We start from the raw sequence: 16,395 nt of genomic DNA on the forward strand, positions 1-16,395 counted from the left end.
GTCTCTTCTCCTGCAAACACGTCTGCTCATCTTTGGTTTCTTCTTCCTGAGCTTTCAGTCGTCTGTTAGCGTTAGCCTAGCCTGCAGAGCGTTATTCAGGCAGTGTTAATGTAACTGGGAAACTCTGCACGCTCATCACAAATGAAGCAGATCACAAGACCGTGCGGTTGTAACTTGAGCAGAGAGGCTGATGTTAATGTGGTGAAAAATCCACAGATCCAGCTTCAAACAAAGCACGCGCCCACGTTAACCAGCTGCACGTGACGGTCTCTGCCACAGCGTGCAGAGCTCTGCGTGGTACGATGCTCTGAAGAAAAGTCACATTTATTTTGGTTTTTGCCGTTAATGAAGTAAGAAGTAACACGAACGCAGAGATCTGAGAGCTGCGTGTGAGTGATAGATGTGAACGAGAGGCACAGAGCGCAGCGTTACCCTGTTTCACTGCACGTGTCTGCGTCCGCGGCTGCTTCGTCTCTTTATTCTCTGCAGAGTCAAACAGAGTCACTGTTGATCTCACGCAGGTCTTCTCTCCACCGTCTGACCGACTGCGCTCGGCCTGCCTGGATCTCTGCCCGGCCTCCATCTGTCTGCATATTGATGCACTTAAATCACTGCATACATGCGCAGTAAAAGCTTCATCGGCACCCATATGTGCCTCCCCGTGTGTTTAAACCCTTCGGCACGTACCGAGTCTGCCGGGGTGGAAGGCGACCCCTCCTTCACCTCGCTCGCTCGCTCTATCTGCCTGTCGCCTCCTTAAAGCTCCATTAAACACCAATAAAAATAAGTAGGTCAAATGCTTTCAGACCACCAAACCCAGAAACTCTGTCTCTGTCAGCGCGTCTCCAGCTTTTCGAGCTGCATCGCTGCCTTCTCTGCTGGACCCTTCCTGGCCTCTCAACTGCTGATTTTTTCAGCTGCTGCGTGTTAGGATGCTCACGGGTGCCAAATGTACTTTTTCCCAGCCTGAAACACAGGAATCTTTCAGCAAACCCGACACATGAAAACTTTGTGTGTTTGTTACTGCACATAGACAGGAAATAATGTGAAACACTGACAGATCACTGAACAGCATGTTTGCATGCAAGGATGAAACCATAACACATGTCAGGTGATCATGTTCCTAAAAAGGGTTCGTGAGAAGATATTTAAGTCTGATGTGGATGGCGAGAGTGTGCCGGCCACCGTCAGTCAGCAGACGTGAGAATAAAGAGCCAGCGAACCTCAGGGCTCAGATGAAGGGGTGGATGTGAGCCCAACCCCAGCTGTAAAGAGGTTAAAAGTAATCAGAGTAAGTCTGAGCTGATCAGGGTTTATTGTGGCTGAGGGTGCTGGAGGCAGCGCTGCATGCTGTGGTTGCTGCTGAAGGTCCGTGAAGGCACCAGGACGTCAGTTCTTCAGCTGTGAATCAGCCCCTCAGCTGTTTCATCCCTGCAAGCCTCAGCTTCTCAGATATGCTCGAAACCAGTTTTCACTCATGTGGTCACCTCGCTGTGTCCCACAGGAGTCTCCAAGTCACCTGCGTGTGCTGCAGCCATCAGCACAGGGGTCGTGGTTTAAAGATCTGGAACCAAACTTTCTGCTGCTTTAAATCTTTCGGTTTTGGGTCAAAACTTTTGTCTTACTAGCCAGAATCAGCCCTGTGGAATATTTTAGCTCCGAGCGTTCAGCAAACTCGCAGTAATGCGATCACCAGAGGAGCAGACTTTCGGTCTCTGTCAGCCCCTGCTCTGCATTTTTCCACAGTGATCCGCTGGGTCAGATTTGGAGGGAAATGTGCTGGATTGCAGGTTTCTGAACTCTGCTGTCGTCCCGCTGGGAACACGAGACGAGAGGCTTTGTTTGCCCGGGGATCCTGCACAAAAATGAAAACGCACCAAACAACAGATCGGCTCCAGGAACGCAGCTTCTCTGCCATCGAAAACCATCAGCAACAAAACCGAAGGAGATATTTGTCTTTATAATATCACAACACTGTGCGTGTATCATGAAACTGGCTGCCAGCAGAATGATTTGAACAGATGTGGATGTAATCTCAGTAGGTAGCTCCATGGGGAGAACAGAGACAGATGCTGAGGTAATTTATGCCGCTAAACTCCACTTGGATGCAAGCACAGTTTGTAATGCTGTAAATTGATGAGCTGTAGAGCCAGCGGGCTTTGGAGGCTGGCAGGGGGTCTCCTGATTAAAGCCAACTTTTAACAGAGCAGAGAAATGTTCCAGGAATGATCAGACTCAACACACATGAAAGCGAAAGTACGTCTGGGAAACAGAGCAGGTTACTGGGTTTATGTCCCAGCCTTCATCTCCGCCCCGTCACAGCACGGCAGGACTGTCCAGGTTAACCGCCGGACTTTAAACATGGTTCTGTGTTGAAATCTCGGGATAGCTGGGGTCTTTCTGCCCCGGTGCTGCCTGCTGACTGACTGCTGCACTTCCGAACTCGGTAGTCGGAGCAGATAGTTGGGAAAAGTAGAGTGCGGCATATCTGTGGAAAACTCATCTGGACAAATAATCAGGCGTTTTATCCCAATGCAAACAAAGCTTACAGGTAGACGCACGGGTGGGACTATTTAAGAGGTTAATAGTGTTTTGATTGGCTGTGCAGATTGCAGGTTGGTGTTTTGTTACCTCTGATTGGTGGAGATGACTTCGGGCTCGGGGGAGCGGCTGCGATTATCTGCAGTCTGTGAAACTGACTGCTTTCCTCTGCTCCGAGCATCCGTACAACACGAGGTGAAGCACAGCGACCCTGGAGACTCTGTGGAAGTTTGGGCTGAAGGAAGTCCTCGGTGTGTTCCAGTGGATGAGTTCATGGGAATCTTGCCAAACGCAGTTTCTAGGCATGTCTCTGGTGCACATTTTTCATATCTGCCATCTGCTTTAAATTCTCCATGCAGAGCTGAGTGTTTATCTGAGGCTGAAGTCGGCTTCCTTCAGTCCGAGATGACACATTACAGCTTCATTTCTTGTCTACAGAAAATTTGCGACTTAAATTTTGCTGTTCATTCTGTGACATTTTATATGAACCTAACATTTGTCACTGTTGTCATCCCAGCGGCTGCAGGTTTCATTATAGCACAACTGTGAACAGTGACTCTTCTTTAAGCCTTTTATTGCTGTAAAGTTTACACATGCTTTACATTAATATACCACACCATTTAAAACCTCCATGGCAACAAACAATGCTGTTTTGCTTGCATGTCTCAGTTATGTATAAGCTCAGAAACTCTGCAGGTGACTGTTGAGATGTGGCGTAGCTGACACCGAACTCCAATTCGTGCTCATCCAGGTACGGAAATCCCAAAAGGTCGGTTCTGTTCATCTGGATGTTTCGTCATCATCAGGTGACGTCTTCAGTCTCAGCTGACTGCAGGTTTCAACCTTATAAACAGGACATTTGCACAATGACTGAAACCAGCAGCACTGAAGGAACAATGGGCTGTAGCTGCAGCTGAGACTGAAGAAGTCACACGGATGGATGGATGGATGGATGGATGGATGGATGGATGGATGGATGGATGAGTGGATGGATGGATGGATGGATGAATGATGGATGGATGGATGAATGGATGGATGGATGGATGGATGAATGATGGATGGATGGATGGATGGATGGATGGATGGATGGGAGGATGGATGGGAGGATGGATGGATGGATGGATGGATGGATGGATGGGAGGATGGATAGATGGATGGATGGATGGATTGATGGATGGGAGGATGGATGGGAGGATGGATGGATGAATGGATAGATGGATGAATGAATGGATGGATGGATGAATGGATGGATGGATGGATGGGAGGATGGATGGATGGATGGATGGATGGGAGGATGGATGGGAGGATGGATAGATGGATAGATGGATGGATGGGAGGATGGATGGGAGGATGGATGGATGGATGGATGGATGGATGGATGGATGGATGGGAGGATGGATGGGAGGATGGATAGATGGATGGGAGGATGGATAGATGGATGGGAGGATGGATGGGAGGATGGATGGATGGATAGATAGATGGATGGATGGAATAATGGATGGACAGATATATGATAGGCTGTCCAAACCCTTACAGTGGTACATTAGCCTTTCAGTGTGGTTGGACAGGCACATTTCTGTGACACAAGCCCAATGGCCTCACCTGGTTTGTGCACCAAACCAGTGCCTTAAAATCAATGAGCACCTTTTTAGGAGCAACACACTGATCCTGTGCTGGGCCTCGCTCTGTCCCAAAAACATGGGACCACAGCCTGAAGCTGTTCTGCTGATGTTCACTGGAGAATAAGTCATCGTCCACAGAACCAGTCTGACTTTTATTTGAGACATTAGACGTTTTCTGTTGAAAGGAGCCGGGTGGTAAACTCTGGTGATAAATGTTTGCACTCTGCCTGTTGGCGCTGTAGGGTCCAAAATGTGGCAATCGGGGTATTTGGGTCGATCCATCCATGATCCGGCTGAGCAGGACAGAGCTTTATCAGACCCGGCTCCATGCTTCCAGTCCTTGATGTCCGGGTTTGGTAAGTCTGTTCAGGCTGCGGCCTCGGTGACCACGGTGGAACCGGATGTGGTCGTCTGCTTTTATAACCCGCCCAACTGTGGCTAGACTTAGAGTAGGCTCCCTGCCTGACCTCTGACCTGTTCTGTCTGCTTGGTGTTTGGTGTCTGGGCTTAAACCCCGCAGAGACGGAGCAGACATCATCAGCAGTCGATGTGACACTGATGAACTCATTATGACTGGAAACAGAACGCTTCGCTCTTTTCACCGTAACAGTCCGGTACAGCGTCAGCATCGCTGCTGATGCCTCGATCTTCCGGTCCATCTCATGTTCCACCTTTCCATCAGTTTTAGAGATCCGTCTGCTTCATGCTCTGCTGCAAACCACCCCAGCATGAAGCCAGAAGAACCCCCTCATGCACAAAAAGTAGGCACACCATTCGGGGGGTCCCAAAACATCATATTAACTGTGTTGCACCCCTCTGATGCCCCTGCTGGCCATCCAGTGCTGCTGCAGGACTCTTTGGGTGGTGCGCAGGTTCAGCTGCTACAACTTACCTGATAGGTTGGAGATAAATGTGCGCCTGGTTTGGTTTGGACAGTGCCGGTACCACCGCCTCTTTGGTTGGTATGAACGTGTTTCTGTGGTTAAGGTAATATTTGTCTGGCTGCAGGATGAATGTGGGCCTATCAGACGCCTCCCTGATGATGTTTGATTAGATTAGACTGAGAACCTGTGAAGTTCCTTTTTGTAAACTGTGGTTAACGTTTCAGCTGTGAGTTTGCAGATGAAACTCTTTAATTATCCGGGCGATATTCTGGTTGGTATCACCTGTTGTGGTGTTTAGGACGCTGTGGGGAAGAAACAGATGAGCTGCTGTGTTTGAAAGCTCGTTTCAGACTCTGCACTTCACTGATGTCTGCAGAAGATATTAGCACTGCTCTGAATCCCCCCTCTTTCCTGTGGAGAAAAAGAGCCTGATCTCGCCTCTCCGTCCCCATCGTTACCTTGACCTCCTTCCTCCCATCCTCTTTGGCCCCCTATTTCCTCATCCCTCCTCGTTCTTCCCTTCCCTCCTTCCCTCCAGTCCCTCCACCAGCGTCCAACATTCTTTGGCTTCCAACTGTGATGAATGTCTGTCAGAGGACCCGACAGCCGAGTCTCCACTGTCCTCCATCATCCTCTTTCACCACCATCCCCGTCCTCTCTCCTGTCGCTTCTTTCTTCATAACCTGGACCTATTTTTAACTTCCTGTCTTTCCATTTTTCCCTTCCTCAGACTCTTTGTTGTCTTCTCTTTCTATCTCGTCGTCGTGGACATGTGGCCCTCCCTCTTCTCCTCGTCGTCTGCTCTTTGTTCTGATTGTGATGAATGTTGGTGAACTGGATCCAGAAGCTCTCTGTCAGAATCTTTTCTTTCTCTCTGATCTCGTCAGTTTCTCTCGTTCTTCTATAAACTTGTAATGAATGTTTGTCAAAGCTCCAAACAGCTGTGGAGTCCTTTTGCTCTTTAGTTTGTCATAATCGCCTCCATCTGTCTTCTTCTTCCTCCTTCCCTCCATCATTTCTTCACCTCGTCCTCTGATGAACGGCTGAGGACATCCCTCTCACCTCCTGCAGCTCCATTGTCTTCTGGCCTTCCTCCACCCCAGCTCATCTCTTTGTTCCTCCTGTTAAAGTTCCCTCCCCGTGCTTTTTCACCTGCTTGCTGCTACTACTGCACATTCACCCAGTGTATATACTATGTATATATATATATATATATATATATATATATATATATATATATATATATATGTGTATATATATATATATATATGTGTATATATATATATATATATATATATATATACACATATATATATATATATATATATATATATATACACATATATATATATATATATATATATATATATATATATATATATATATATATGTTCTTCCTCTACATTTCACTGTGTGTTATACTTGTATAACTATGCATGTGACAAATAAAGAACCTTGAACCTTTAAATGCTACGAGGTGATGGCTGAACTCTGTAGATGTCGGTAACCTGACCTGGATATCCATCGACTTGTTTTGGGGCTTGCTGTTTGCTTCAAGAGAATCTATTGTGGTTTTAATGATTAACGCCGTCTCTGCTGCTCTGTGTCCACAGCTCGGTGGCCGTGCTGAGGGAGTGCATGAAGAACGAAAGTCTGGTTCGTTTCTTCCAGGAGAGGCAGGCGACCCTGAGCCACTCCTTACCGCTGGAGACGTACCTGCTCAAACCAGTGCAGAGGATCCTCAAGTACCACCTGCTGCTACAGGTGACCCTTCATACCACCTAATACTAGAGATGGCACGATACCACTTTTTTATGTCCGATACCGATACCGATATCATAAATTTGGATATCTGCCGATACCGATATGAATCCGATATAGTGTTTTTTAATCAACAAAACTGTTTTTTAATATCTTGCTGCATTTTGTATAAGTTCATACTCAAGTTTAAAACAACAACTACACTAAAGCTATTCTGTTATACCTGTATGCAAAAAAAATGTTTCATAGTTCAGCAATACTGATCAATCTAATAAACTTAAACCTACACCATCCTCCCTATTCTGGTATTTTAAAGAGTACTTAGCGTAAATATTAAGCAACCTAACTAATAGGGTTCCAACTCCCAGCAACAACAAAAATAAATAAATAAAAAATAGGGAACCACCCCTCACGCTCCACCTCATGATGCTTAATCGACGTAATCAACCTTAATTTGATGCAGTGTGAAAAAAAATGCACAGAAATCAATTATTTTTCAAGAAATATTAAATAGATTCAACATCTTTCTTCAACAAAATTGCAGACTGCACAGATGGTACCTTCCCAAAGGAAAAAGTACTATAGCTTACTAGGGTATATATATTAGACTTAATAGTTACTATATACAGTAATTGACTTCTATTCATTTTACATCAAATTAAAACTTTGGGTGTCAGATAATTATTTATTAAAAGCTAGACATTTTAAATGAGAATAAGAAAGAAAAGTATGTCTTTGTGCCCCCTTTTCCCTGTTAATGCCCTATCGGCCCCCCTGGCTAAACTTTGCTAGATCCGCCCCTGCACAGTTACCAGCGTCAGCTGTAGAAAAAGATCCTCGAGTAGAAAGTAATATTAAATACATTCTAACAACAGCTGATCAAGCTTAAACGTGCTGCTGTTGTTCAGCCGCTGGTTTCCTCTTTCTGGTGCAAAGTGGGCCAAAAACAAACTAGAGAGACGGACTCGCGACAGAAAAGCCGATCAGCTGATCATTAAGCAGTTTCATGATTGAAGTAGCAGCAAGAGGAGGAAGTCGCTCCATATATCGCTCGTTAAGCTTAACGCAGGAATGCTTTACATTCAGAGATGGACTTACACACTTGCTTTACTTCTCTCGGGATAACTTTGTCGGAGATGAAATGCCGGGTTGCTAGCGAAGCTCCACATGCTATCCAGACCACCGACAGGTCCCGCATGCCACAGCTGCTCTATCACGTGATGCATACTGCTCCGACGTGCTAACGTTCTGAGGTGAGTTACGGCGTGTTGCAAGTTTTGTGAGGTGCTTTCGTGATATTTAATGGATCGGATTACATTTTTTATTTTTCTCCGATATCCGATCCAGTAATTTAGGTCAGTATCGGACCGATACCGATACGTAATATCGGATCGGTCCATCTCTACCTAATACTACAAGTTATATCGCAAATACTACCAAATACTGCATGCGGTGCCTGAAATACCTCCAGATATACAAGTTAAACTTCAAATACGATCAGATGTTGGACATAGCACCTCAAAAACAGCCTAATACAGGTTGTACTAATGAATACTGCATATAGAACCTCAAATACTGCAGGTGAGAATTTAAATGCTATCAGATACTGTGCACACAAAAGCCTGTTACTTGGTCAGGTGCCACCTGCAAGTGCATCCAAACACCTCAAATTCTAGTAGTTGAGAAGTAGCTCAACATCTCAAATACTAGCTTTAGTTCAGCATAAATGACTTCAGTCCTACCTGATACTGCTAGATGAGTACCTGCTTCCACAGGTAACACCAAACATCCTTAATGATGTCACTCCCTGTGGTTCCCTGAGGAAGCTGATTGGTCCTTGTAAAGCTTTGGTCTCCAGGCAACAGGTCTGTCTCCTGTCAGTAAACAGAGGGTCAGGCTGAGACCTCTCAGCGCGTCGCGTCTTTAAAGACGAGCGGTGTGTGTCCTCGGCTACGTGTGCGGGGTTTTTCCCAGGACCAATAAAACGAGGATAAACTCTGACATCATCTCAGAGTCCAAACTTCTCTTTCCGCTCTGCAGCTGCTCTGTCACAGCTTTGTTCTGTCCTCTGACCACAGGTCCTTTACCGTCTGTGCTGCAGTGAAGTGCAGTTATGCTTCTGTCTCATGACACGCTAACGTGTGTGCACGTGTAGGACAGAAGTGATTAAAACGGCTGTTTCAAAGACAGGGACCGACTGAGACCAGCGTGGTCAGTCGCTGTCTACAAAGCAACACAGCTGTGCAAAGACGGCGATAAAGGTCAACAACGCCGAGTCCGTGAGCAGTCACATGCAGTCTGTCAGAGATGAAATGGGGATTAAACCGTGAATCCGTTGCCATCTGCACGCACAGAAATTTGCATTATTTACTTTAATTCAGAGTCTGTGCAGAACGCAAAGATCTGAAACTGCAGGACGGCCATCTAACTGCTAAACATACACAGGATCACGACCGGAGGACAGTCAGCGAGTCGGCTCCGCTGTGCAAAGAGTTGGTTGAAGTTTGAAACTACAGCTGCCCTAAAACTCAACTTATCTGATTTCAGCGTGTAGAAGAAGTAAAGCCAGCGGCCTCGAGTTAACGTGACAGGAAGACTCGTCGATCAGTCGTAAGCTCTGCTTCTCGTTGTCTTTGTTGAGTCAGTTTTGGCACAAACACCAAACAGATGCTGGAGCCCGTTTGTGCCGCAGTCAGCACCAGGAAACGGGGACTCTGTTAAATCACACGAGAGCGAACTGCAGGCTGGCCGTCGTCGTGTTCTCATTACTCTGAGGAGAAGCTCAGCAGACGTTTGAAACAGACGAGTCTCAGTTAAAGACTCGCAGCACAAAATAAACCCACAAATTCTAACAAATGAAATATTTACACACACGTGTAATTCTGCTCAGATACCACCTGATACTGCAGTATCATCGTGTGTATTATTGTGAACATGCAGAAATACTTGAGTAGAGTCAAAACGGATGAAACGATGGAAACAAGCTGAAGCGGTCCGGTTTAGGAGCAGAACCATTTGTTCTTCTGTGCCAAATTCCCATCGTTAATAATCACATCTGGCTGAATGGAGACTTGTGCTCCAGATGTTTAACATGACGCGCAAACACCTGGAAGAGGCGAGGACTTGTTCATCACGTCTGTTCACACAGAGCGTGCTTTAAAGGAGCTCCTACGGTGTGAAGCTGAAGCCGCAGAGGCCTTCTCACTCAGCCGTCTGCTCCGTGAAGCAGGAACAGCTTTCCCAGTGAACGTGCCGAGTCTCCTCACTGGTCCCAGTCCAAGCCCAGCTCTAGGAGCGGGCGGGAGGATGACACAGCTGAAGCTGCTCTTTGTTCTCGCTCGTTGGTCTGCAGGATTTGCCGCTGCCGCTCTGATGACGGCGGCCAGTTTAAACATCGGTCAAACACGTGTTTGGATCCGAGCTGGGATTTTCCCAGAATCCTCAGCTGCTCCCGTTTCAGTCCATTCTGTGCTAAGGCGCTTCAGGGTGCAGTGGAATGTAACTGCACACATACTCTGAGCTACTTGTACTTCCAGTCCGATGCTTCTCACAGGGAAGCGACGCTTTTGACCTCCAGAGTTCACAGAACGACTCCATGAGCACGAATGAAATGTGGCTGATCTGCAGCTTCAGTCACAACCTTTGCAGTCCAATGTGCTATCCGCTGCGCCACAGAGCCGCACGGTGAGGTGGCTCAGTGGCAGTTTAAGGGTTAATGATGCTTCGCGTCCTCGTGTTCACGGTGGTCTCAAAGACGTCAAAGCAAACTGAGTAAAAGTTACGAGGACACAAACCACAGTTTATCTGAGGCTCGGAGAAATCCCCGTCTGTGTTTTGGCCTCAGCAGGCGGAGGATCAGAGCGGGGAAGGATCTCAGAGTGCGAGCTGTCTTTTATGTGCGGGTCTCGTCTCGTTTCAGGAACTTTCTAAGCACTTTGACAAGAGCGAGCCCGGATATGAGGTCGTGGAGGATGCCATCGTCACCATGACAGCAGTCGCATGGTACATCAACGACATGAAGAGGAAACAGGAGCACGCTGTGCGGCTGCAGGTAACGATGATCATGCAGGACCCCAACGTGAAAAAAGCTGCTGAGAAACATAAGGCCCGGGGGCCAGAATCGGCCCACCAGACTCTAAAGTGGCCCACTAGATGGCTCTGGAAGATGTGAAGGAGGGCACTGATACTACTCAAAGTAATTAAGTAACATGAAATTTCCTGTTTTTCATGATAGTTCAGCTTTTTACGACGAGTCCACAATAAAAAACAAAATGACACATTTACTCCCGACATGCTGACAGATTTCTTTCACTGATTTTTTTATCTGCGAAATCTGAGATGTCCTGTTGAAGTTACTCGTCTTTTTCTTATATGACGATGTTTCAGTTAAACGTCTTTACACTGACAGAATGAGGATGTTTCACTCGTCCGGTCCATGTGGCCCACGATGTAGAACACCTTGGACATCTTTGGTCTACCTACGAGCTGCCATTCAGCATCTATTAACAAAGACTGTATATGAAAGATGGACACAGCTACCATATGAGCTTGTGGATCGATATTTGCAGGTTTCATTGTTAGCATGTTAGCCATCGTTAACATGGGTTTGTGACCAGATTTAGCTGAGCTTTGGAGCGCAATCACTAGCAAGTTGATGCTAGTTAGCGAGTTAGCTTAGTTAGCATGTTACCTAGCTAGTTGTTGCATAGCTGGGACCCCCATGTGCTTTGAGAACCGATGAAGCCTTTCAGGTCTGAGGTGAAACATCTTTGAGAACCTAAAGACGTCCAGTTGCCTTCAGCACTGAGAACTTTGTGACCCATGCAGGCATTTTGAGAAAACTGGTTCTCTAGAGAACGCTGTGCTTTTCCAAAGAACCTTTCTGAAGATGAAGGATCGGTGCAGATCAGCAGGTTTAGGTCGGGTTCACTCCACTGTGGTTAGCCTGTGACCTTTCACCGATGTCTCGCTCCAGGAAATCGAGTCCCTGCTGGTGAACTGGACTGGGCCGGACCTCAGCGGGTTCGGCGAGCTGGTTCTTGAAGGTTCCTTTAAAGTCCACAGAGTGAAGAAGGAGAGAGCGTTCTTCCTGTTCGATAAAATGCTGCTGATTGCCAAGAAGAGGATGGAGCAGTTTGTCTACAGCACACATATTTTTGTAAGTAACAACACGTTTGAGGCCGTCGTGGGTTGTGTCTGCACTCCTGCATCACAACAAACACACATGCGACCCCCCAGGAAACAGAGGCTCATCGCCACAGCGATGCTCTGACCTTCAGGGTTCCTCACGTTTGTCTCTGTGTCTGCTCCTCCACCTGCAGTGCTGTAATCTCCTGCTGGTGGAGAATCTGAAGGACCCGCTGTGCTTCCGAGTGTCCGACCAGACCATTCCCAAACAGCAGCATGTAGTCCAGGTGAGGGAAACCTCGAGTCTCCGCCTTAAATCTGGATCTCAGATGCAGCGACCTCACTGTTTGTGTCTGGATCCTGTTTTTTTGTTCTGCAGACGAAGAATCAGGAGGAGAAGCGACTGTGGGTGCACTACCTCAAGAGGCTGATCGTCGAAAACCATCCCGCATCACTCCCACACAAGGTAAGCAGGTTCACATGTCCTGGTCTTCCTGTGTGAAGCTCCCACGTTCTCCCCACCATCCAAAGACACTCACATTAGATGCTGACTCTTACCTGCCCACAGGTGAAGTTCAGCACCGATCACTGTGGTTTGAAGCATATTGCTGCTCGGAGGAGATCCGATTGTTGAGTAGACCTGGCTGTGGTGGCTTTACGGCCTCTGTTAGCAGCTGATTGGATTGATTTGCACTGCAGTGAGAGCGCGATCTGTACCTGAGCAGCTGTTTATAATGTTCACAGCAAAGATCGAGGAAACATGCATGTAGTCGTGCTCCCAGCAGTAGCAGTAGAGTTTAGTAAAGAGTGCAGCGTTAGCAGCTTTTGTAGATCTTTGCTGCCCCCTGCTGGTGTAAACAGTAAGGAGCAGCAGATGTCCTGTAACATGAGCAGGATGGTGATACATCCATGTTTGTAACCAGGTTACAGTGGACACACTGACTCTGAATATTTAACATCCCACATCCAGCCAGCTAACTGGAGTCAGCGTCTCACCTGTTCATTTAAATCCACCTGGTTAATGTGAGGATTTGTCTTTGCTCACACGTCTGACTGATTCACTGATCGTTTCCAGGCGAGGCAGGTCCTGGGAGACAACTTCTGTCAGTGTGAGTCTCACACACACACACACGTATTCAGCATTTTTATATAACAGTTTTCAGCCTCTGCAGATGGAGTGACATCACTTCCTGTGTTTCAGCTCCTCAGTTCGAGCAGGACCACCTGAAGAAGTCATCTGCGTCTCCGCGGCTGGACGACATCCACGCCTATCACCGAGGCAGGCGTCAGTCAGGTCAGGGTCAGTCACCTCCTCCTTCTCGAGCTGCTCCTCATCTTCTTCTCCTGCTCACAGGTCATGACTGCGACTTGTTTGTAACACGTTTCCGAAAATGGGGAAAGCTGTGCATTAATCTAGCGTCTGTTTAAGTGGACGCACAGACTGGACATAAATAAAGGTTTTCTGAAGGATATGTGCTCATTCTGAGCTGAGCTTCAGTACACAACGCCGGACGTGTCTCCCGAACCTGCCTCATACGGCTCGGGCGTTTTTGGCTGCATGAAGTCAGCAGCAGATCTGGTCTGTACTCGGGTCAGTTTAGCCGGCGCGCTGGTTCGTGGAAAGCGAGCAGGGTGCAGGTTTGTCATCTGACCGAACAAAGAAAGAGTTCTCCGAGAAGCCTCAGAACCCGGAGGTGTGCGTCATCATTACTGGGACCTTCTCAGATGGCCTGGTTACCCCTGCCAGTGCGCTAATGGCCCCATCATGGATGCTAGCTTTGAACTGATAGCAGCCTCCGTCTGAGTGGTGGAGGTCGAGCTTCACGTGTGACTGCAGAGGTGACGGCGGTCCCTGCTTACGGTGACGTGTTCCTGAACCCACACAGCGATCTCCAGCACACAGTCAGCTCCGAGAGCCTGGCGGCCACGGCCCCCCTGAGCGATTGCACAACAACTGTGCTAAAGTTTGACCCCCACCCCACGGCATTACTAAATCTAAGAATCTGAAAAACACGCTTATCAGAATCAGAAGGGTTTTATTGCCAAATGTTGAGCAGGTTTACAACATTAGGAAATTGCTGCGGTACTTACCCATATGGAAAAGATATATATAAATCTTATAAAGTTTGTATCTGTCTTGTTTGAAACTTGTATGAAAAGCATATAAGAGTGAAAACAGATATAAGATCTCTTGAAAAATTATATAATGAAACTTGTATGTTTTGGATACTTACGAAAACAATGTATGAAAGTAATGAGAAAGTGGCCACTTTCATGAGTAATCACATACAAGTTTTTACTATTTCTTTTCCATATGGTAGTGCAAACATACTGTCAGATAACGCTTAAATAAACATAAAAATTAAAAGTTTTTTTCTGGTTTGTGTCTATTCCAAATGACAGACCCGATCACCTCGTCTTAACTGTTTGAGAAACCTTTTGATAATATTATCAACTTTTGTGCACCCAAAATGTAAGGCGGCTCACAGTCATGTAGTCTATCATACCAGGAACGGGACAGTTTGAATTTCAACCCTGACACGAGGGCCTCTTTCTGCTCTGTTTGTCCTGCAGAGCCTCCAGAGCTGCTCATGTACACGCCGGAGAAGTCCAGGAAGAACCTGCCTCTGCTGCTGGAGGGAAACCTGCCGTACCGACGCACCAGGAGGCAGTCAGGTACTCAGACAGGCTTCAGCCACAGCTCAGGCTCAGAGTCTCCACCCTTTATTCATATAAAACAGCAAACATCTGCTTTTTGATGCTCTAATCAAAGAGACACAACGAAGCAGCAGGGAAAGTGAAACTGACTTTATCCAAACGGTGACTCACAGCAGCCTGAAACACTGCAGCTCAGAGTCCTGCATCGTGGAAGCAGCTATGAGATTGTGCTTTTAATGAATAGAATAGAATAAAAAATATGGGTACAAAATATGGGTCTATTATGGGTATGTTGCAATGTACACAGTATGAAGGTATGTTATTAATATGTTATAACTATAAGTGTGTACAGGCTATGAACAGGATGTAAATATGAAAACTATACAGAAATATGAACTTTGCAAGTTATAAACAGTCGTAGAAGTATAGTTATTGTACAGAATGATTGTCTATACAGCATTTACAGTAGTGCAGTTAAGATAAGTGAGGGTGTAGATAGTTTCTACAGAGGTATATAAAGTGCTAGTGGTTGTGAGTGGTGGTTCAGTCCATGTTATTATTGTGTTTGAGGGTACAGTTGTCCATTGTGGGTGTGTGTATGTCCAGTCCATGAGTTTAACGTGGGTCAGATGTCAGGAGGCAGAGTTCAGGAGTCTGACAGCTGTGGGGAAGAAGCTGTTCCGGTACCTGGTGGTCTTAGTCCGGAGGCTCCTGTGGCGCCTCCCAGAGGGCAGGAGGGTGAAGAGTCCATGTGATGGGTGACTGGGGTCTTTGATGATTTTCCCAGCCCTTTTCAGACACCGCTTCCTGTAGATGTCATTTATGGCAGGAAGTCTGTGTGGGTGAAAGTATTTCAGTCAGTAAGATGAAGATTCCTGACATAACGAGGGTGAATGCAGGAAACTCAAAAACATGTTCTCTTTCTCGTTTCCACGAGACCATGTGTTGTGTAACAGCAAATATTATGTTGCAATAACCAGCCTCCCCTCCTCTGTTCCAGCTCCTGCCAAAGACATCGAAGCAGTGTTTCATCCCAACGGTGAGACGAGTCAGACTCTTATCCACATGATGAGGCCCGAACCCAAACATCACCCTGAGAGCTAAAATGAAACAAAGCAATCAGAAATGAACTGTGTCCGATTTCTCTGCAGGTTGAAAAAGCCGTCGCTGATAAGATTGTTGTTTTAGTTCATCGGGTTTTAAAGCTGCCACAGCTCCAGGGTCACGTGGAGGTGGAGAAGCAAAGAAAGCTCCCACAGAGATTCCTCCGCTGCAAACGACGGCGCTTAGACCTGGTTAATGTTTTCTGGCAAAACGATGGACTTTCTTCCGTCTTTCATCCACACTCGTTTTACTTCAAAACTAAATAATTAAGAGAAATCCACAAACAATATTGGTGAATAATCCCTCTGCTTTCCAGAAAACGGGAGTTTTCCAGTCATTTTCAGGTGGATTGCTCCCTGTTTGTGCGTTTGTTACAAACCCCGGTTTAGTGCCACAGTGATGTATGAATTGTGGGTAATCGTTTGAGCGGAGCTGGCAGAGATGCTCAGAAAGAATCCGTGAGCTCATCGGGAACCAGTCTCCCAGTCCGAGTGTGCGGACTTTGGTTCTGGGCCTGGATCTCAGTAACTAACAACAGCTGTTCACCACAACTTGTTTTTCACAACTTGTGAATAGAAATGGTGCAGTTCCACAGCCAGGGGGAGCTGTTGCTCCTGGAGTGACATTTACCTGCTGAAGCGCAGAAATCTGAAAGATGAGCTCTGAAACATCACGTCTGTTTCTGAATGGGAAAGCTG

General features: G+C 46.7%; 1 protein-coding gene across 1 annotated transcript in view; it reads left to right on the top strand.

The window, feature by feature from the left end:
• plekhg2 (pleckstrin homology domain containing, family G (with RhoGef domain) member 2) overlaps positions 1-16,106 on the top strand; it is a 73,353-nt gene extending 57,247 nt beyond the window's left edge. The window contains exons 8-16 of the mRNA XM_086262542.1: positions 6,661-6,811; positions 10,728-10,859; positions 11,784-11,966; positions 12,130-12,222; positions 12,315-12,401; positions 13,011-13,044; positions 13,137-13,235; positions 14,510-14,611; positions 15,594-16,106. Coding sequence (XP_086118668.1) covers positions 6,661-6,811; positions 10,728-10,859; positions 11,784-11,966; positions 12,130-12,222; positions 12,315-12,401; positions 13,011-13,044; positions 13,137-13,235; positions 14,510-14,611; positions 15,594-15,697 — 985 coding nt within the window. The 3' untranslated portion in view covers positions 15,698-16,106. The remainder of the gene's footprint in view (positions 1-6,660; positions 6,812-10,727; positions 10,860-11,783; positions 11,967-12,129; positions 12,223-12,314; positions 12,402-13,010; positions 13,045-13,136; positions 13,236-14,509; positions 14,612-15,593) is intronic.
• The last annotated feature ends 289 nt before the right edge of the window (positions 16,107-16,395 follow it).

Source organism: Aulonocara sp. 'chitande type north' Nkhata Bay, linkage group LG14, assembly GCF_057382095.1.
Source record: "Aulonocara sp. 'chitande type north' Nkhata Bay isolate Kocher_YH1m ecotype deep benthic linkage group LG14, A_spYH_male_GT1.1, whole genome shotgun sequence".
In the NCBI taxonomy this organism is placed as follows: Eukaryota; Metazoa; Chordata; class Actinopteri; order Cichliformes; family Cichlidae; genus Aulonocara; species Aulonocara sp. 'chitande type north' Nkhata Bay.